Consider the following 23418-nt stretch of genomic DNA (forward strand, 5'->3'; position numbering starts at 1 on the left):
AAAATGAAACCCATATAACCAAGAACTATTAATAATTATATTTCCGCAAAAAAACCCATGAGACCAAATGATTTCTTAATCTTCCCACAGCTCTTGACTGTAAAGTCAATGCATTGTGATCTCTGTAAACAGCTTCCTCTTCTTGGTAAAGTAAGGAGACTTTCCAGCAAAAATCAGTTTTGACCATTTTGCTTTAATCGCTCTTGTACCAATGCAGCAATTCTTCATCAATTCTATACAGCAACAGTTAAATTAAATCATAATCTCTCTGTCTTCCCTTGTTAGTCTGGTAAGGGTAAAAAGCACACATTCCACAGAAGAGGAACATTGTACCAAAATGGCACAATTACATCTACCATGATGTAAGAAAAAGGGTTAAAAAAGACCAGGAATCACACATCACACAACCTTTTACAGTAGGAGGTGTATGCTAAATCAAACTTTGAAAACCATCATACTGAATTAAATATGCATTATTTAAGTATTGCATGGAACCAATTCAAAACAATTAACCCATTGATGCCTAAAGCACCTGCAAAAACCCTGCTGAATGCCTAAGCCCTTGTTGGGAAAGTTGCCCTCAGCGTATAAAAACCTAAATAGCATAGCCTCTGATGCACATAAAAATAGCCTCTGATACACATAGCCTCTGATGCACATAAAAACACGAAATAAGTTGCATTTAAACCCAAAGACCCTCATCTTGCATTAGAATGTGTTCATTGAGGTGATACCCACATTTTTATCTCAAGAGCATGAATGCAGTGTATTCTCCAGGGGTTAAAATGGGTTAAGGCGTGCTGCATGGATATTAACTTTGGTTTAAACTTTTAAGTACCAAAGCCATGTAAGTTGATAAAGAATATTGGTTTGATTATATCAAGAAGACAGCATAATCATCTGTGCAACATGTTGCCATGCCTGTTTTAAATGGTGATATGTTTCACTTTTTCAGTGTGCTATATCTCTGACAAATCATACAGCGTGACCCACTTAGCCCACCTAGCTTACGGTAATTACGTCGCTCACTCTGCTACTGGTACTGACCTGTTGTAGCCGCTGAGTGAGAACGCTCCTTGCGGTGTGGCCGAGGTGCTGGTCTTGAAGTAATACACACAGCCTTTGTGTATGATGATGTACCGCAAGGGCCCTGAGAAACAGGAAAACCGCACAACAACAAAGATGTGAAAAATTAAAAAAAACAATGTAGTGTCATGCTAAGAATGCACTGCAGTACACAGCAGAGCTCTCACGGGAATAAACGAAATTGAGAAAAGCCACATACTAGAAATAACTATGACATTGTTGATTAAAAAGATACATACTGTAAAGAATTGTTCTGAGTGCCGTAATTTAGCACACACCTTGTAAACAAAGGTCTCTCTCTCTCTCTCTCTCTCTCTCTCTCTCTCTCTCTCTCTCTCTCTCTCTCTCTCTCTCTCTCTCTCTCTCTCACACACACACACACACACACACACACACACACAAACAAACATGCACACAGAGACATGCACATGCAAACACAGACACACACACAGACACACAGACACGCACACGCACAGGATATTTTTTAGATGAGTTCACGTTCTTAATGCATGAGTGACGGTGCTTCAGTACTACTCACATTTCAAGAGACTAAACTGACTTCCTCCCTTCTTGTGCAGATATCCGGAGGTGGTGACGCCCCCCGGCATGGTCAGCAGGTTCTGAGCACCGATGGCCCTCATTGGAACAGGCCAGGAGACCTGAGACACAGACATGTTCCTACGGAGACCAAACCAAACAATGAGAATGAGAATGAGAATGAGAATGAGAATCCCAAGGAGGATTTTAGAATACTCTGACACGAAGACCTGAGACACAGACGTTCTATTGGGAATTAAAGAAAATCTATGACACAGACATGTTCCTACATAGAGGACATTAACGATGAGAATCCCTGATATGAATGAATGAAGATTCTACAGCACCATGATGACACATACAAGGGTTGGACAAAATAATGGAAACACCTGTCATTTTAGAGTGGATAGTTTCATGGCTCAAGTGGACCAGCCTGTTGGCCAATCTTCATTAATTGCACATTGCACCAGTAAGGTGAAGTGTGAAGATTCAATTAGCAGGGTAAGAGCGCACTTTTGTTCATACTTTTGCAATGCAAACAACATTATAGGTGACATACAGTATCAGAGTTAAAAAAGGAGAAATTCTTGTCTTTGTGATGTATCAAGAGCCACTGTATCCAAGGTATGTCTGCATACCACCAAGAAAGATGAACCACATCCAACAGGATTAACTGTGGACACAAGAGGAAGCTTCCCACTCTAAAATGACAGGTGTCTTCATTATTTTGTCCAACCCCTGTAGTTGACCTGAGACAGGGGTTGCGTTAGTAAATTCAATCTGATGCTCTGAAAAGAGAATACAGCACTATGTTGAGAAAAAAACAAACATTCCACTACTGATAAACGAACGAGAGCTCGGATTTTAGTTCCAAAGTCAGACCTCTGACTGTTGTGTGACCAGCAGTGGCAGTTAACAAACCCACCTAGAGATGGTGTTAAAAACACACCCAGAGATGTGAAAAACACAAGCAGTGTTTTAGAACACATGAATGTACATGCATCCATAGTCCAAGTTTAAGTTAAAGCCCAACTCCTCATTTTTAACACACTTTGGAAAATGACTTTTAAGCCTCAAGTGCTCAAATGTCCTCTTATCTAAGCCTCATACCAACAGTTATGTGAAGAAAAGCGACACAGGAAACAAAAACGTCTTTGAAGCTGCAGCGATAGCAACCATAGAGTCTGTAACTGACCCACAGGGCCTAGGACTTTCACCACAAGTGCACCTTTTGTTTAGGAGAAAGAAATGACCTCCCAGATCCACTCATCCCCACACGGTTCCAAGCACAACCACAAAATCTACTGTACACAGAGTTTAAGTTCTTCAGCTAAAAATATGAACGTGTGTCATACCATCTAGACATCTTCTGGCCTCCTCTTCAAACACACAGGCCGTAAATAAAGGAAACACAGATAAACACTAGGAGCAGAGAGAGGAAAGGAAAGGAAAGGAAAACTTGACAGGAAAGAAAGAAGCTCTTAGTTGAAACTGCTTTCATTTGCGTCTGACAAGCATTTCTCTAGTCCTTCCTTCAGCACTTGAAACGTTTCTCCGGACGAATTGCTGAACAATTGTCAGTCAGTCAGTCAAGTCAAGTCAAGTCGGTATTTAAAGCCATTTGGATAGAGAGAGAAAATACTCTTTAGACAGACAAAAGCACCACAACATGACTTTCAGTGGCGTGTATTTCTGTTACACAGTCAGCGACCACAGAAGACTTGAATAGGGCCGCGGGCCACGTTGTCTTGGCCACAGAGATATGTCACTGCAGCAGTAGCAGTGGCAGTAGCAGCAGCAGACTCACCCGTGCCGAGGCTAAGAATAAACACACTGGCTTGTTCTGTCTCTCCTTCCCTTCCCCTTTACACAGTTACACAGAGACTCTTACCTCCCGCTCCTATGTCTACGTCTCCTGATACTCAGGCGTGAGGAACTCTCTGCCATCATGCTGTGCATCATTCCCTGTCTTTCTCCATGTCTCTCTCAATCTGACTACCTCTACTAAGTACTAAGAAAGAATGGGTTGGTCCATACTCTTTCCATCCCTTAAAAAAGTGGGCCCTCTTTGACGTCTACTCTCTACACCTCCACTCAATCTTAGTTCTTTCCCTTCCGTCTCTTCCTCCAGACACTTAGAACTGGGGAATTCTTGCCCATCTTGCTGCATCTATATATCTCTCTCTCTCGCTTTCTCTCTCCATCTCTTTCTTTATCTTTTCGCCTGCTGTACTAGTCTCCGAGGTAAGGGCAGAGGACTGATCTAAGAGGGGGACTCCATCCAGACTCCATGCTCCGTCCGAGGCATGGGCCAAAGAAATAGGCCCTCCTTGATGTCCGGCCTCTTCTCCTGCCCTTCGCACAGTGCACAATACCTTTACTTACCTCTTGCTCTTCTGCCTCCTCAGAACTGGGGAACCCTCGCTCATCATGCTGCCTCTGTCTTTCTCTCCTTCCGCTGTGCTCCCAGGGCGAAGGAGGACTGAGCTGAGAGAGAGAATCTGTTTAGACTCCTTCCACAGCACTTCTTTTTTTTTCATATAAAATAAAACGGGGCCCTGCCCTCCCGTGATGCCTACTCCGGTCCTCTTCGCCACCAAGACACTACTCTTACCTTCTGCTCTTCTTTCTTCTGATACTCAGAACCGGAGAAATCATGCCAATCACACTGTCTCTTCCTTTCTCTCTCTCCATCTCTCCTTCTCTCCTTCCGCTCCCAGGTAGTGCGGCGAACTGAACTACACAGTAAATGTTGCGGTGTTAATTCAACTCTTAAAGAGTTCATCTAAGTCCAAATGATGTCAAATCAACTCTATAAGTGTTAAATGAACACTGCAGAATTTACTGTGTAGGAGAGAGAGAGACTCGGCCCAGTGCTTGTCTGGGGAGAGAAAAAAAACGGGCCGTCCAGTCCGGGATGTCAGAGACTGCCTGCCCGGAGATGGCCCTTCTGAGCAATATTGCCGGTTCGGTGTTGACTCCCTGAAAAACCCAACTGAGACCAAAACCAAGAGCCCAGAGAAAAAAGAAACCCAGGCCTTCCAGTCCTTGGTGTGAGACACTGTAGAGACTGCCTGAAGCAGGAATTGACGGGTTACGCCATTGTTGATGTTGTACTGATTCCCTTGAAAACCCAAAAACCGATAGCCCAGAGACAAATGGGGCACTCCAGTACTGTATGTCACGTATGAGACCGCTGCTGACCCTTGTATTGATTCCTCGATAAAACCCAACTGAGAGGAGTCAAGTCGAGTCAAGAGCTGATAGCCGAGTCGAGAGCCCGGATGCCTTGCTGAGTCTGGACGCCCGGAGAGAAATCTCGCCCTACGCGGATATGAGAGACTCTTGAGGCAGACTGCCTGTCCGAAGCTGCTGTTGTGTGGATTCCCCGAAAACTCCAGTGAGCCCAAAAGACCAAAAACCCAGAGTCAAGAGCCCGGATACCAGTTCAGCAACTCTGGGCGCCAGGGGAGAAAACTCGCCCTACGAGGACATGAGAGACTCTTGAGGCAGCCTGCCCTGCCTGCCCTGCCTGCCCAAAAGCTGCTCCTGTGTGGATTCCCCGAAAAACCAAACTGAGCCCAAAAGCCCAAAGTCGAGAAACGAGAGCCCGGATGCCTGTTCAGGAAGTCGGGACGTTTCCTGTGGAATGCACTGCCCCTTCGGAGCGGCTGATTGTTCGCCCGCTTCACCGGCTTCCTGTCCGTCCCCCCACCACCCCCTTGATGATGACTTTGGCCACAGTCCGCTCGCCTAGTCTCTCTCGGCCCGGGTATACTGTGGTGTGGTGGTGGGTCAGACGGGAGTCAGTCGACTGCCTCTACGAGTGGACCTCCAAACCGAAACTGATGACAGAGGCTGAAAAATTCCCCCTTTCACTCCCGTCCTGTTCCCGACTGAACTAAAACCCAAGAGATATCTGATTCCCCACTCCTCCTCTGGCCTGACCCGCATTAGTCTGAATGATGCTGGGTGGAGTTGGACGGGACGATTAGACACGCGCTCACACACACACACACGCACACACACACACACACACACACGCACACACACACACACACACACACACACATCTACCTAAGGTGCACACACAAATACGCACAGAGAAACCTATGGTACGTACACGCACGCTGCACGCACGCACGCACGCACGCACGCACGCACGCACTCACTCACGCACACACACACAGGCACACACACACACACACACTTGTCCCTACTGTGGGACAAACATGAAGGGAGTGAAAACCTTTTTTTTCAGAATGTGGGCCAAGCCCAGACTGCTTAAGGGGTAATTTCATCCCACCAGGAGGAACAAAGGAGAAAACACTCTCTGACAAAAATGCAGGAATGCAGCGGCGGCCGGCCGGTCTCCACCGAGAGGAGCAGTGCTATGAACAGAGAGGCAGGAAACGTTTAAGAGGGGGGGGGGCTTACGGTACGGTACGGTCCTTTTGTTATCTGCCATCAGTGAGTCTAAAACCTAAAGGGATGACGACAGCTGCCTAATTGCAGCCTTTGAGACTAAACTAATATGATGACTTTCGTTTAGTCTGGGTTGCAAGGAGGAGTAGGAGGTGGAGGAGGTTGAGGAGGAGGAGGAGGAGGAGGAGGAGGTGGAGGAGGAGGAGGAGGTGGAGGAGGAGGAGGTGGAGGAGGTGGAGGAGGAGGAGGAGGTGGAGGAGGAGTAGGAGGTGGAGGAGGAGAAGTGAGACTGTCCAGTGGTGCTTTTCGAGGGCCAAGAAATACAACATTATATCATCCGTACTGATTTGGATATCAGGGAGTGGTTAGGGGTGTCCGCAGTAAGAGAGATGACAGAGAGAGAAAGCGATGATTGAACACACACATACACCAAGCACACGCACACATACACACAAGCATGCACACACATGTAAACGAAAGATGAAATTTGTTTAGCCGCACTATAGGTCATAACTGTTGTAAATACATTGTGTGGAGGAGAAAGTCGTCTATGTATTTTCAATGATAGCCTTCAGCACAAACACACACACACACAAGTGCACACACACGCTCGGACACACGGACACACAGACACACACACACACAACACAAACAGACACGCACACGCAGTCACCGTCAAAGTAAAAGTCTCCTCCTCCTTCCCTCAGACACAGGTACTGTCATAATTATACTGTCTCATCGTCTGCCTTTTCTCTAGGTGACTGGGTGGCTAAGCATTTTTTTTTACATTTATTTTAAGAAAAAACATCCTGGGAATTCTTGGCTTCTTCTTATCAAGTTGAAAATATCATAGCAAAGGCCAAAGTATTTTATACGGTCTTCACATTTCTTCATCCCAGTCCACCACCAAATGTCACATACCTACGTACCAATAAGGAATTGCATACATAAATGTTGCTTATCTTGTTTTTGTTACACTGCCTCTTGCACGACCACTGACAAAATTATAGTTCACGTAAGGGGCAAGACATTCAAGACAATCCAAGTTACTGTTTACACGCATATCTATGCTTTTTTCATGCGGATAAATAGCTATTTGTGAAGTGAAAGTGAAAACCCAACAGGGAAACTCCAACTCCCGTTGTCATTGTGACATGTGCAGCACTCCACAGCACACAGCACACTGCACAGAACGAAATTGCATTTTTGCCTCACCTGTCCAAGGGGCAGCCACCAATGGTACCTGAAAGGGAGCAGTGCGGCGGGACGGTACCATGATCAAGGTACCTCAGTCATGGAGGAGGATGGGGGAGAGCACTGGTTAATTACTCCCCCCACCAAGCGGGTCGGGAGTCGAACTTGTTGGGCTACAAGTCTGACGCCCTAACTGCTTACCCATGACTGCCCTCCGCTTACCCATGAATGACCTTTGGGTCTCGAGTGAACATCAGCCAACTCAAACAGATAGGCCCATGTAACAAAACTGTCAAAATAATTTCCAAAGTGGACATTTTCTAGATCCCACCAGATATGTGTAAAAAACAGTTATTTAAAAAAGATTCAGAAACCAAAAAGCTCAACATGAGTAGATCAGACTAGATTACAGTGAGGTCACATGTAAGAAGGTTAAACACAGCAGGGTTTTTACTGTCAGAACCCAGGACCAAAGCCTCCAAAACTATCCGCCACCACCCATTCTCATTGCAGATCCCATAATGCATGCCGTTCCACCAGTGGAACACTGTAATAGTAATTGAAAAGTTAACTACCACAGTACTACACTACTACATAACACAGGGTATTTAGCAATGCACTACAACTTGGTCATTGCCATTCTGGTAACAGAAAATGTATAATGGCATGTCTTAACGGGGTAAAAAAAAAAACGGTAACGCTTTACTTTACAGTACAGTAATTACTGTGTACATTCTGTGTAACAACAGGGTAACAGAAAGACGTTACATGGTATCTAGCAGGTAAAAGGAGATAATTACAAAGTAAATACCATGTTATACACATATCTCCAGAATTATTATGAAACTACTGGGTAACTTCTCTCTGTTACCCTATTCTTACCCCATTAATGGTATTTACTTTGTAATTACCCCCTTTTTACCCTTTAGATCAGGGCAATTCAAATGGCGGCCCTTGGACGGCAAGGTTCTGGCCCCCCACAAGCACCCTGAAATACGGAATTGTTTTTCGGAATTTAGAGATTTAAAAAAGTACAGGTTCCATATCGAGCTAAAAGGAAACACAAGACCTTAAAGTGCAGGAAATTACATCTAAGATATGCAACATTTTTTGGGAGAGGACCCCCAGACTCCCCAAATCAATGAAGTGTCCCCTATTTATTTCATTGACAGTTGGCAACCATAATACATATGTATAATTCGGCCCCTTTACTGGGAGGAATTTGAAAAACTGGCCCTCTTTGACATTTAATTGAATAGCCCTGCTTTAGATACTATGTAACTTCTCTCTGTTACCCTGTTGTTACACAGAAAGTACACAGTAATTACATAGGGTAACTGTACCGTAAAGTAAAGCGTTACCAAAAAAAACACTTAAAGGGCAACTCCTGCCAATTTCAATGTGCTGTTGTATTGCTCACGCTACCCTTGACTTGTCAGTACCCGGTGACGCCGCATTTTTTGGCTCAGCCCTTTCCGAGATATGAGCTATTCTAATGGGGGCAACTTTTGTTTACATTTCAAAAAAACATTTTTATTTATTCCCAAAAACATTCAAAAGGTTATGCAACATCAGCAGACAGCTAGCAAACAGTGATACCTTTTGGGAAAATATTTGGAGTAGGCCTATGCTCATTTAAAAAAAAATGTAAACAGATGTTGCCCCCATTAGTAGCGTGAGCAATACAACAGCACATTGAAATTGGCAGGAGTTGCCCTTTAAGACTCAAGATGAGAATGTAACCATTGTGAGTTGGAGCAGGCGTCATCCACCAAGCCATAAGTCTGCAGAGGTGGTAGTACGACATTATTTATAGTGTTTGAGGAAGTGCAGTCGTGATGCAAAAGTTATGAAATGACAAGATAGGGACCCTGACGGCTGTACTTCCTCCCCCAGTTCTTGAATACAAAAATATTATGAGCATTAGCAAGGTCAATAGGCCTAGAGTACATAGTGCATAGTACATTATGAATTTAACATACAAATCCATAAACGACCAAACTTCACCCTCGGTGTTGCAAGTGTTTTTCTGGAATTGTTTAGCTGTCTGGATAGCAGTTACTAGGACAACTGTGAGGCCAGAATAGTGAAAAGGGATTGCCTTTAGCTGCGTACAAGGAACGATAGATTAAACAGGTGGGTTTCATGTAGGCTAGTGCTTGAGATAACAAACTGTCAAAGAATTATGCACTTTCTAAGTCTCGCAGCTGGGGTACAAAAGTAAACAATTGTCAAAATAAGGGTTTTCCTGTTAAAGGCTGGCGTAGCCAGCACGCAACCCCTCCAAAAAGCAAAATGCTTCCCAACCGAACCTAGAACTAATTGACATAGTGACATATAAAGTTGCTGTACATGACTAAAACAGTGAGAATAGCATATAAACTCTAAGTAATGTGTTCAATCTCTTTTTTTCTTACTGCAATCTACTAATCTTTTTGTCAGTTCAGCGCACGTTTCTTTAAGTCATTCTAACCTCAACTGTCTGACAGAGAGGAAATGTGGTTCAAACCATGACTGGTGACTCTGCTATAGAGTGACTACCTGCGGATTCTGCGATGGGTTATTCCACTTAATGTTTCTCTCAATGCTGTTGTGGTCTCCAGCTGCTTAGGAACCATAAAAGAAGAGAATCTCCACTAAAGAGTATACGGAGCGTAGTAATAATCGACAAGACAATTTTGAGGAATTTCCATCATACCATAAACATCATGTTCTGTATCTAAATAAAGCAATTTGTTTCAGTGCTGCAACATTAACAAGGAAAGGAAAGAACTCTCTCTGTGAGTCACAGACTAATTCCACCATGTCACAATGACAATGCAAGTCTTCGTTATACGTGCATACAACCTTGTCGTTATTAATTGTTACTTAACTGTGTGTGTTTGTGCGTGTCTGTGTGTCTGTGTGTGCGTCCGTGCATGCGTGCGTAGGTGCATGTGTTTGTGTGTGTGTGGTGCCCTGCGGTGCGTGTAACAATGAGTACTAATACTATGTGTATGTTATTACACATACCACATTGTGGTACCGTGCATACACAATAGGCAGGCTCAGGCAACTAGTGACTGTGTTCCTTTTGGTTTTTAAGGCACTAAATGGTCTGGCCCCTACCTACATCTCTGACATGCTGCAGCACCGCTCCGCTCCCACGTCCCTTCGATCTGCCGACAAAAGTCTCCTCCACGTTCCCCGGTCCCGCCTCAAAACCAGGGGGGACCGTGCATTTGCTGTGGCAGCTCCTCGTCTTTGGAATACTTTGCCCCCTGACATCAGATCTGCTCCTACAATCACTACTTTTAAATCCAGACTTAAAACTCATTTCTACATATTGGCCTTTGCTCCCTAGTTTCATCTTTTTTTTCTGTTTTTTTCTCTTTATCCATGTAATTTTATCTTATTCACTGTGTGAAGGCCTTTTGTATCTTATGTGTTTTATTCTTACTGCTGACTTTGTCTTGTTTTTAATCAAATTCTTAGTATTGCTTAATTTTAGTATTTTAGTCTGACACTGTACAGCACTTTGGTCAGTTCCTGCTGTTTAAATGTGCTTTATAAATTAAACTTACTTACTTACTTACTTACTTACTTACAGCTGACTAAACACCTACACTTACAATTCTGCCCTTTATGTTGGTGACAGATTATTTTGTAATCTATCATAACAGCAAAACCAGGTAAAGCAAGCAAGAGCCAACACCCACTACAGACAAACACAAACATGGGCGCACACGCACATCGATGCACTGACAGACACACACACACACACATACACACACAGACACACACAGACACACACAGACACACACACGCACACGCACACACACACGCACGCACGCACGCACGCACGCACGCACGCACGCACACACACGCACACACACGCACACACGCACACACGCACACAGCTGTGAGCTGATACTGTGGAGCTATGCTATGAATCACTACTCTGTAATGCTGTGTGGTATTTGTCTTGCCCAGTGTCCAAGGCCGTTTCCCGCCTGCGTTCAGGCAGTGTTTGAATGTAAATACACTGCACATTTCTATGGTAGGAAGGAGGGAAAGGAGAAAGAATAATGTTGTGATGCCGATCACTATCGAATGTGTTCAATTAATGTTTTGAGAGTAAAAGTGACCACTGCAGTTTGGTCGAGGTTTTGGTTTTGCTAGTGTAGTATTAGAGTTGGGAAATCCAATAGGAATGTGCACAAGAGACAACGTAATTCTCAAGTGCACATGAGTGAGATAAGGTAAGCCATGGTCAATGAATAATCAACCAGTTGGTCAGACAGACAGATGGATACACAGACGGACGGACTGATAGAATGAGTACATGTATATTGCACATATATATTGATGCGTGATAGATTGCACATGTATATTTATGAATAGATAGATTGCAATGTCCCTGGCCCTGCACATTTTGAAAATAAACAAATAAGTAAACAATCCAGACCACTCAGCATCCAACCAAACATAAAATCCAAAGCCATTCTTGCCTGCTTAACCACGTTGGGCAGAGCCTCTGTTTTCACCTCATTGACACCAGACTTCTCAATTCAATCATCAAGTCTTAATCTGTTACGTAAGGCTCTCTTTAATGTCACAGCAATGCTATTATGATGCAGTTAAGTCTTTTTAGCAGAGTGAACGGGCTCGCCAGCGGGGCCATCTACAGCAGAGGTTCTCAACCTCTTTTTTGAAGAAACACCCCCTTGACCTCATCATACGCCTTCCAACGCCCCCTTGACCTCACCATAAGCCCACCAATGCCCCCCTCAGTATTGAAAAATACCTGTACCGCCCCCATTGAGAAACAGTAAGAGGCTACTCTATGTCAGTGACCTGTAGTGTACACACCAGAACACAGCCATGCGCTGAATGTGCTGAGTGGGGAGAGTGGGGCTGTGCTAAAGCAGTGTTTCTCAAACTTTTTCAGACCGAGGACCACTTTGTCCCCCCAAAATATGTTCAGGGACCGCCTGTCAACTGAATTGAGAGTCGATGGGTGCTAATTTGACACTGCTGATTTCGATGCAGATCACTTACTTTTTATCCACAATCAGAAGCCTGTCTTATTGTAGTGAAATGCTATGTTTAGCTTTGTAATAATGTTACAAAATAGCTTATTCCTAGCTTGTCTTGGTAAAATAGGAATCCCCTCGCGGACCATCTGAGCTCTGTCATGGACCACCAGTGGTCCCCGGACCACACTTTGAGAATCACTGTGCTAAAGGAAGTGGAAGCGTGCCTCTCTCTACCCGGACGACAGCCACGGCACTGGCCTGACCTTGCTGAATCAGCTTGGTGGTGGTAGTGAACCCACTTGCACACTTGCACTCACTCTCACCGACCTGAACACTGTTTCACATGAGCATTTATACTGTAGAGACCAGCAGGAAAACCATGCAGAAAGAAGTATACATGGCATACAAATAGTGTTGCCCCCACCTGTAATGGTTTTCCTTGATTGCCCCGATTTTTTAATCCGTTAACACACAGCACTATAAAGTTGCTGTTGATGTTTGTATGTTGTACATGTAGTAGTTTTGGGTAGGGTGCGCACATCCAAAAACACTTGTTGCAGATGCCAGACAAAAAAATCAGATAGTTGAAAAAGGTAGGTCTGCACACTGCCGATGAGCTCCAAAAATAAAATTTATTATTTAAAATGCAACGTTTCGATCACACTGGATCTTCATCAGGCTTCATCATGCCTGATGAAGATCCAGTGTGATCGAAACGTTGCATTTTAAATAATAAAGTTTATTTTTGGAGCTCATCGGCAGTGTGCAGACCTACCTTTTTCAACTGTATGTTGTACATGAAATTTGATATGTGCAGGAAAATGAGGGCCCTTTTATCAGAGAGACTGGATAAGATAATACTCCTTTTATAGTATACGCTGATTCAGCTTGGTGAGGGTGAATGGATAGGTGCCAGAAAGGGGGATACAGTGGTGCATTCGCATCCCCACTTTTGGCCTAAATGAGGCTTTCACAACTTTATCCGCGGACAAATGTGTGAAGTGCATTTTTAATATTAACATTTTTACGAAATAAAGAATTTAAAAAAAATGCACCACCACTTTTAAAACTCGTTCCGGCACCCTTGGGTGAACCCACTTGCTTGTTCCACACGAGTATTGAACATAGAGATTGTGTTGTACACCATTGCTTTCATATGGTCATACTGCACGTGTAATCCATTCACAATAGACAGGCGTGCCCAAGACAGGTTGGCAGAGTGATATCGAATGATCAAACCAATTTATTAAAGCTTTTTTGTTGGGCTTCCTGGATTCTTCATTCATCCTTGTTTTCTACCACAAAGACTTTTCAGATTAACACTAAGCTCTCCTTTATACTAGGTAGATGTAATATACATTGTTCAGGTTGATCAAATGGGAGGAGCCTGCATCAAATGTATTCTCTACTGCTGTAAGGAAACTATTTAGGCCTGGAAATGTCGAGATTTCATTACAAGAGCCCCTATGTACTACGAGAATGCACTCTGCACTTTGGTTATCTAGCTAGCCTATATATTGTGTCTCTGTTAGGGGTCAAGTGTTGTCTGTGGCAGGCTGCCACTGGCAGCTATGAAAATGTCCAAGACAAAATTTCCTTCGGGACTAATAAGCCAATCTTCAATCCTGAGAAAGGTTCTGGAGGTTTGCTTCCGTTTCCACTGGCAGTCTTCATTCACCTCCTTACTTGGTAAAGGGAAAGTATTTCAATAATATTGTATGCATGTATGTATTGCATTACACTATAAACTACATTTGCAATACAATAAGTTATATTTTCAGGGGACATGTGAAGGGGGGTTCTGTTGTAAAGGTGGCTTTAATATAGGCCTAAAGTACAGGGGGAAATCTTGGTTTGTGTTTATAGTACAGCCCTTTGAGGATAAAATTTGAAGCGGCTCTTCGTGTATGTATGTATACGTATAAAATGTGTCTCTCACAGAAAACATAGTGTCCCTTATGCCACAGGTGTTTGTTCCAGCACATTACAAAAGAGAATTAAAATTGAATATAAACTGAAAATAAACTGATTTACTTCCCTTTCCTGAAATGTGAGCTATTTTTTTCTCTTGTGTTATTTTCAACATGCTCTTTTGCTTTGTTGAGGTCTTACAGTAGTTCTGCTCTTTCTTTTCACTGGGTTATTCAGTTTTTCAACATGCACTTGTTAAAGTGTTATAAAGGTCTTTAGTCTGCACCAGGAAACAGCTTTAACTGCTGCTGTTTCTGCTTCTCCACGCCAGTTGGCTTTCGTCTGCATCATTTCCTCAGTCCAAATATGTACTTTTTCCTCTTTTTTAAATAAGGAAGCCCTCTCTTGGCAATAATTATAGCCTTTCCGAGAACAGAAAACGAAAGCCTTCTGTAAAAGCTGAGGCCACTAGATGCATTAAGTTGTCCTCTAGAGAGCTTTGTGGGATGGTAAGACGTTTTAGAACTAGAAGCATCATAGAGAGGCATGCTTAATTACTGAACACCAAGCCAGAAAACTGGAAGCACCCCTCGCAGAAACGTAGACAAGACAAGCTCTTCTTCACCAACATTTGCAAACACAATCACCTGTCCAGCACCAGTTCCAACTAGAGTATGAATGAAAACTCCTTTAACTTCAGTTTTTAAAGTGGTAAACAAAGAGCTAACATATAAAAGTTATGGCTCTCGCCAGATGAATATGGATCCAGATCTGGTGAGAGCCAGGTGCATAAACCAACACAGGTACTGTAGAGTCACACGCATACACGTTGAAACACGAGTTTCCTCAAAATCAGACACACAGTAGAGTGTAAAAGCATCTACAGTACTCACTTATTGCGGTCGATGCACATTTTCACACTGGTGTGATTGGAGCTGATTAATCCCCTCTTTTTCACTGACAGAGCCATATGACCTTGCGCGTCCACTCAACCATGTTATTGTCCAGCACAGGCAGACACGGTGAATGCAATCGCCACTATACCAGAAAGGAAGCTATAGCCAAGTTGTTCAGCCGACACAGTGTGCTCAACACCACTACTATAGAGGAAGCTACCGGAGACTGCCTGGGAGTTTACTGATAAGCTTGGATGTGACAGTGATGTTTAGTGTGTTGCTGCTGTGACAGAGCTGGGGGCCACCTTCAGTCTTGTCATTTCCGGCCAGCCCTCGTTGTCTCTCTCTCACTCTCTCTCTCTATATCTCTCGCTCTCTCTCTCTCTCTCTAAAACCCACGCCGCATGCATGGGTCGCTGTCATGTCTGTTTCCTGTTCTCTAGTAGAAGCACCAGTTCAGCTCTTAAAGTTCACAAGGCTTTTTGTCTGAGGTAAGGGGCTGGCCAGATAGTCTCTACAGCATGGGACTTTCCGCGTCTGGGCTAACCACTCACCCTGAAGAAGACACTATGTCCACACATCCTCAATTGCAAGGCCGCTGACAGCGTTGGCTGGGCCCAGGACAAAGTCATCTGAAAGGGCCCCCTACCCAATACATACAATGTAAAGATAACCCAATTCTGGGCCATCCTGTCTCTGGGCCCGGGACAACTGTCCCCTTTGTCCCCCTCTATCGGCTTCCCTGCTCAATTGTGTCTTTTGAAGTCAAGCTGAAGGGGGTCAGGTATTATACAATGAACGTGTGTAGGTGGTGAATGTGTTGTGGTTGGACTGGGACGCGTTTTGAAAAACAATTCACCTGCTTGGATGCTAGAGCATCACAGTCACAATACACATCACATCAATATCAGGGGATATGCAATGTCATAATCTGACTGTGTTTTTCCACAACAAATGTATTTGCCAATTTGGCTAATTTTATTGCATTGTATTGACTGTTTTCAGCACTGATGGTGTCAGTTTATTTACACAAGGCCCAACAGTACTGTACATCTAGTGGATGGGTGGGGAACCAGCCCTCGGTATCATTTTAATCTGTTAAGACACGGTGTTATAAATTTGCTGTTACCAGAATGGCAATGACCAAGTCGTAGTGCATTACTAAAGGCCCTGTGTTATGTCATAGTATTGTCAGAGATTCTTTAAGTATATAGAGATATGCCAATGTAATAGGTTGCTATGGGCACCTAACATGACCAGGTTCCGGTCTGCCTAAAGGAGCGTGTCATAATGCTCCTAGCATTGAATAGAACAGTTCTTAGGTCTGCCTAGGTCTGCCTAAAGGGGGATTTCCCCCCCTCCCCCTTGCAATAATAGAACCCGGAAACAATGGGCCAACGGAACCTCTCTCTCTCTCTACTCTCTCTGGTATTGTAGTACAATGGAAGGCCTAATTAAAGGTGCACTGTGTAGGATGTGGCCAGAATGGATAGTGTAATTTCATTTACTAAATAATAAACCAATATTTACTAGTTTAACCAAAGAACAGTAGGTTTTGCAGTTGAAAATGTCTATTTCTGGAAATTCAAAAAAGCGGACCACGGAGAAGCTCCCCCTTTTCATGTATTTAAAGTGCAATTTTCCCAGTCATAAGGAATACATGGAAGTTGGTGGTGATGGTAAGTATTCATGAAAAACGTAACATTTGTGAACGGGCAGCATGACTTCTGGAAATAAACGACAAAAATATGACACAGTACACCTTTAACATTTCAATGTCTATTACAGCGTGACACTGGAAGCGTGCATGAAGGGGCTACTGTTATGCAGTTTCACCTGAAATATGACATATTTTGTAAAGCAATCCTAGAAAAAATCTGCAATGCAATTAAGCTATACAGTATTTTCAGGGGACCTAGTGAAGGTGGGGTCTGTTATAAAGCTGGCCGCCTTCAACATAGACCTAAAGTGCAGGGAGAAATCCTGGTTTGTGTTCATAGTACATCCATTCAAGGACTTTATAACATTTGAAGTGGCTCTTCAAATGAAAAATGTTTCTCACCCCTGGTCTAGTGTATGGTCAGCCTGAACCTCCTCAACAATTAAACGTTCATCTAAGAACATTTAAAATGGCATGTACTGCAATGGCATATCTATTATCAGTAGTGCTACATGCCAGATAATAGTACTTGACATTACATTACATCCTCCTTAAACTTTCATTCATATCAAGCTACAGTCGTTCAGCTACACTCAAGATTACACTTTGACAGAATTTACTTTTAATATGTTTGCAAATAAAATACCAACTTTATAACTATTTGCACCTTGAACCCAGGAAAAGAACTACGCTTTATCATTCTGATGTCCCGTTTCCTGTCTCGCAGGTCCGAGAGAGTTGGCCATGTGCCCTAACAGATATACTAGACAGCACCAGAAAAGTCAGAACAATGTGATTATGCAGGAATGCATGATTGTGATTATGGTGGTTATGCAATTAAGGATGGTCATAACATACCATGCATATGGTAGCCTGGTAAACCCGCGGCACCCGCTGGGCGCTGAAATTTTTCAGCTGCGAGTGGGTCTGGCCTCAGATCTGAGAACGTTTTGAACACTGTGTCTGGCAAAACCAATTACAACGCAGAGATTTGTTTTGAATCAAAGCGGGCGGGGTTTTGAGGGAGTGACGTCGAAGCTTGTAACACCGTTGGGAAAGCACATGAATGGCAAAGATCGCCGATTGGTCAGAGCGCCGGCAAGGTTTGAAAAAACAACTGGTTGTTATCATCAGCAATTGTCCGAGGTATCGTTCATCGGGGCCAGACTAAATTACTCCGGTCTCACATTTGTGCTGCTTTATCAGGCTATGCATATGGTACATTATTGCATGATGTATGTAAATGACATACATACTGTACATATACTGTGCATTATGTAACACGTGCACATTTAACACACAAACAAATAGGAAGATTCCTGAGGGATTGGTTGGGACCCTCTGACAGATGCCAAGATAGCCCTATACACCCAACACACTCTAAACAAATCTCACTGATAAGACTACCGTTTGAAATTTCCCAAAAGCCATAACATACTGTGCATGTTACTAACCCATAATGCACATTTAAAACACAAACAGACAGAATCCTGAGGGGCTTGGCCATAACACAGCTTCGAAGTACTGCCAGTACTAGCCTCATACACACTATGCACTGGAAACAAGTCACTCTAATACATGGGTTCTGAATGTTTATCAACACGATGTTATGAGGAGGGGCAAGACACTGGCAGCCAACCACGTGAGCTATTTTTTTGACCGACAGTGGTTTCCAACAATCAGAGGTTGAGTTGTGCGCAGTTAGTTTCGCGCACTCAGTTTCTAAACAAATTTTAGAACCCATGTATATGGCTGCAGTTACACACGTCACAATGGCCAGAACTTATGTTATAAATGATTTAACTAGACAGCCTCATACACACACAACAGCCCCTAAACAAATCAGACTGATATGACTACAGCTACACAGTTCATGATGGCCTTGGCGTATATGTTATGAATACGTAATGCACATTTAACAAACAAACAGATAGATTCCTGAGGGGCTTGGCCATTCCGACAGATAGGCTAGATAAAATCAACCCACACACACCACACATGCTCTAAACTTGAGACGACACTACATGTTTCACATGTTACTAAGATAAGTAAGTAAGTAGGTAAATAAGTAGACAGTCAGATCTCAGAAAGTGAAATACACTAACAATAGTAGACTACTTAGCACACACACCCCGCCCCCCTCCATCACAAAACATATGACACAACAACGATTACACCACAGCCAGACCTCGAGCCTTAAATCGTTAGTCCTGGCCAGGCTATGGTAGTCCAGAGCTTGCTGATTATAAGTTGTCTCGGGTGTTCTAGATCAGCCAATGAACTATCTTCGCTCCTCATTGGTCAGTTTCAAATGTGGTGCCTTTTAAAAGTTCTGTGTTTTATTCCCAACTCTTGGCTGCTCGCTTCTTCGGGAGCCGCCACCTCCCCAGCTCCCCCTTGTCGTGTCTGACATGTCATGGGCTGCTCCTTGAGTCCTTGTCATGTTGCCTGCTCTGTTCATGAGGGAATTGTTTGCTCTCCTAATCTTAAATTCAATGAGCATTCCCTGTCCCAATGAATCTCTGCTTTCCATTGGTGCTCACGGAAATCCAGGGGACTCCTCTGAACAGAGCCATACCACCAAATCTAATTTATAACAATTCAATAAAGAAATTACATTCATTTGTGTTTCTTGACTGTATAATGGACCTGACAGAAATGCTATTAACACACCATGCATGTCAAACCACCAGTAGACAAAGAAGCAGAAAAAACTACAAACAAAAAGACAATAGGCAAAGACAAACAAACAAAGAAGCGGGACTCACCCATTGAGAAGGGCCGATGGTATCTGCTCTTGCTTCATGCCCGCGGTCAGCATGTGTGACAGAGAACAAGGCAGCTTGAGATGGAGCTTCCTCTACCCGTACGAGTCACTGTGACTTCAGACACGCCCATTCAATGTCTGCATCCTGCCTGTATTGAAGTCAACTGCTTAATAATGATGCCAGTTATGCAAAACACATAACAGCTACTGTGCTATTCACATAATGTGCATTTTGACAACAATTCAAACAAAAATTAGACAAAAACTAAGAAAGACAAAGTTTAGACCCTCCCATTCAATGTCTGCATCTTGCCTGTATTGAAGTCAACTGCTTAACAACCCCTTAGCGCAGCACCCATGTTATAACCTTACTGTCACCAAAATTGTAATGTCTATGTCTTAATCTGTTACGTAAGGCTCTCGGCACTGTCATAGCAATGTTGTTATGATGTAGTATGTAGTTATGATGAGTATTTTCAGCCAATAGTGAATAGGCCCGACGGCGACCCCATCTGCATTAAGAGGCTACTAACGACGCCAGTTACGCAAGACACATAACATGGCAGTTAGGCTACTGTTATATCCACATAATGTAAACGTTTACCAACAAGTAAACAAAAAAAGGACAGCAATGAGAAGCAGTCACAAAACACACAACAAGACTGTTATTCACATAACGTGCACTTTTAACAACATTACATAACACTTTGCTGATGTTTATTTTGATTTAAAGTGACTTACTGCTGGTGTGGTGATCTGGTTACAGTCCCAGGAGTGTGAGATCAGGCGCCTTGCTCAAGAGCACTTCAGCCATGGATGGCATGGGGTTCGAACCTGCAACCGTCCGATTCTAAGACCAACTCCTTTGCTATTCGTTCATGACTGTGTAACAAATAAACAAATGAATTAAAATAAATAGACCCAAAGGAAATGAAGACGGCAAGCAATCAGGAGATGGCTGCCCAGTGCTTGCTTGCTTCCTTGCTTGTCTGCCTGTCTGCTGTCAAAGCTTTTCCACACACACCCAGCAGCCACCCTTAATTACGCCACAGCGGCAGGGCTATATACGCACCACAGCGCACCACAGTGCACCACACACACACACACACACACACACACACACACACACACACACACACAAACACACGACTACTCGGCATGCCACACGCACACACACACACACACACACACACACACACACACACACACAGCAATTACACACACACACACACAAACACACGGCTACTCGGCATGCCACACGCACACAAACACACACACACACACACACACACACACACACACACACACACACACACACACACACACACACACACACACACACACACACACGGCTACTCGGCATGCCACACGCACACAATCACACACACAGGTCACCAGGGCTACACTATGAGCCATAATATTCTTTCATACACTTTCGAATATGCTTCTGGTCGGCAAGAGCTAAACACACACACACACACACACACACACAGGGACGCTGACAGCTTTTGCTGGGCCCAGGACAAAGTCATCTGAAAGGGCCCCACTACCCAATACATACAATGTAAAGGGGACCCTATCTCCCTGGGCCTGAGACAACATACCCATTTGTCCCCCTCTGTCGGCGGGCCTGCACACACACACACACACACACACACACACACACACACACACACACACACACACACACACACACACACACACACACACACACACACACACACACACACACGCACACAGAGCAATAACACACAGACCACTGCACTGGCGACTCTACAGTACTACGCTACAGTGTATGCCCTGGCACAAGCTCCATGACCAGTCTCTGGCTGTCTTTGATTCTCTGGTGGTCCTCCCCTGAAACACCCCTGGTTGTGGTCATTGGGGGTAGAAGGCACTGTCTGGAACATAACAAAAAGTTAACAACACAGAGGAGCTATTCTACGAAAATGGCAGACAGACTTGGATTAAGTAAAACTCAGAGTTGCAGTAACGTATGTGCCAAAGCTCTAACAGAAAGAATCACACACCCTTGTTTTACTGGGAGAATACAGCAGTAAAAGCCCTATGTTTGGAGTTTTTAGCATTGGCAGAGTTCATGTAGCCCAAGTAATGTCTGAACCTGCTTTTTTGCAATTACCATCCGAGCTACAGAGAGCGTGCATGCAGCAGGCAATTTGCCTACGCTTCCAGCCTACACACGGAGTTTCATACATACAACTATGAGGGACCAAAATGTTCAAGCCTAGGGTGACACAGTTTGCAATGGTGATAAACTGCTGTAAAGTAGCCTACAAAACATGGCTGGAAACACACGTTTAGTTCACTCCCTCTTTATATGTAATACTGTAGTAATGACATACACATATTCAAGATGCACTTTACAACACTGGGGTGAGTTTCTCAAAAGAGAAGTTGTTAGCCTGTTAGCAACTTCGGTAGTTGCCAATGGGAAAATGCATTGAAAACAACAAAGTTGCTAATGTAGTAAGCAACTTTGCTTTCGAGAAATCCACCCCTGGATGCTCAAAATGACACCAGTAAAAGTGGAGAAGACGTGCTCACACTTTCACCTAAATATTGTAACAGTTCTTACAGTAACCGGGTGCTGAATCCCACATTAAAAAATCCCTCATCCTTTATTCAAAAGAACACCAGTAACATTTCCAGATGAAAAAGAAGAGCCACACCTCTTGCAAACAGAATTTGAGGGTCTAATATGGATATTGTGACTGGAACCGACCAGATTTCATAAATCTCTCAGATTTCATATATCTTTTTCATAATTGAAGCAAACAATTTGTTGAAAAATGAAAAGCATTGTGCTGTCTACACCTATTATGGTCTATTTTACATGAAAGAAACCTAAAAACGTATGTTGCCAACTATACACTAGACCAGCGCACAAGAATGATGGGCTTTTGCTGCAGATAACTTCCTCTATGTTCTCACTTCAGTTGCATGGTTAAAGGCAAGAAGGGCCCGCCAGACCACATTGAAAGAATGGTGTTCACTCCCTCAGTTCCTCATTTGACCTCACTGCCAACTGTCGTCAGCAGCTATACATGTGACAAACCGATCAACATTTATATAGGCTATGCCTATAAAAAATATGCCTGCCCTTAGCTCACTCTATGTCAAAAGCTATTATCAAAAACTAAAATGGTGCTCTGATATTGCATGAATTATAATGGCCAACCACAAGAAGAGGGCTGTTGTCTACACTTAGAAATCTTGATGGTCAAGATATCAAATATGCTGCTGATCACAGGGTCCTGTCTGAAATCTGCTCATTTCACAGTTAACCATTTTATAAACGCTGAGAGTCTATTTAGACAAAGGCATCAGAAGATGCAGCTCAGTTTTACTATAATCTACACAGTACATAATGTGCGTTATTGTGCGGGTTAGGGGGTGGGGGGTCCTATTTAGTGTCTCACCACCACCGTACTGACCAACAATAGCTACACTGAAACAATGACAATACATTAAGGTAGGCCACAGTGCACGGTAGTGGGCCTATACGCTTGCTCTCAAATCCTCCGCCACAATTCCTAGGAGACCTGACCGCCCTCATCCCCATGAGTCTGCGATTTCGTCTCCTACCGGATGCCACTGGATGACTGCAAACAGCGTGTGCCACCTACATGAAGCTGTCAGGGGGAAACAAACATTTAGGACCCATGTAGGCTATTATGCTAAGGCACAAACATCGTAGGCGTTCAATTTGCTATTTCAGAATTTTGGGTTTGGGGGCATCTCACGCAGGTGCGCGTGCCACGTTTCTGCAAAAAATAACCATGCAGGTCTAGTAAATCCAAGGAAACGACGGAACCAAAGTCTTAAAAAAGTAGAATAAAAAGAGACGATAGTGTTTCATGTGGGTTCTACAATTTTACGTTTTACGAGCATAATTCCCCAGCC

General features: G+C 43.7%; 1 protein-coding gene across 5 annotated transcripts in view; it reads right to left on the reverse strand.

Annotated features, from left to right (window-relative positions):
- The window catches only part of sh3bp2 (SH3-domain binding protein 2), a 36300-nt gene extending 16616 nt beyond the window's left edge, over positions 1-19684 (reverse strand). For 2 of the 5 annotated variants that reach the window (XM_063212229.1, XM_063212228.1), the window contains exons 1-4: positions 4238-5737; positions 4009-4110; positions 1625-1764; positions 1048-1150 (exon numbers count right to left, since the gene is read on the reverse strand). In XM_063212229.1, the coding sequence (XP_063068299.1) occupies positions 1048-1150; positions 1625-1764; positions 4009-4110; positions 4238-4317 (425 nt within the window). In that variant the 5' untranslated portion in view covers positions 4318-5737. Of the gene's footprint in view, positions 1-1047; positions 1151-1624; positions 1765-2978; positions 3036-4008; positions 4111-4237; positions 5738-15064; positions 15398-19495 lie in introns of those variants that run through there. The other 3 variants (XM_063212231.1, XM_063212230.1, XM_063212232.1) reach the window with 3 other exon arrangements.
- Positions 19685-23418: the final 3734 nt, after the last annotated feature.

The sequence above is a fragment of the Engraulis encrasicolus genome, chromosome 12 (assembly GCF_034702125.1).
Source record: "Engraulis encrasicolus isolate BLACKSEA-1 chromosome 12, IST_EnEncr_1.0, whole genome shotgun sequence".
NCBI lineage: Eukaryota > Metazoa > Chordata > Actinopteri > Clupeiformes > Engraulidae > Engraulis > Engraulis encrasicolus.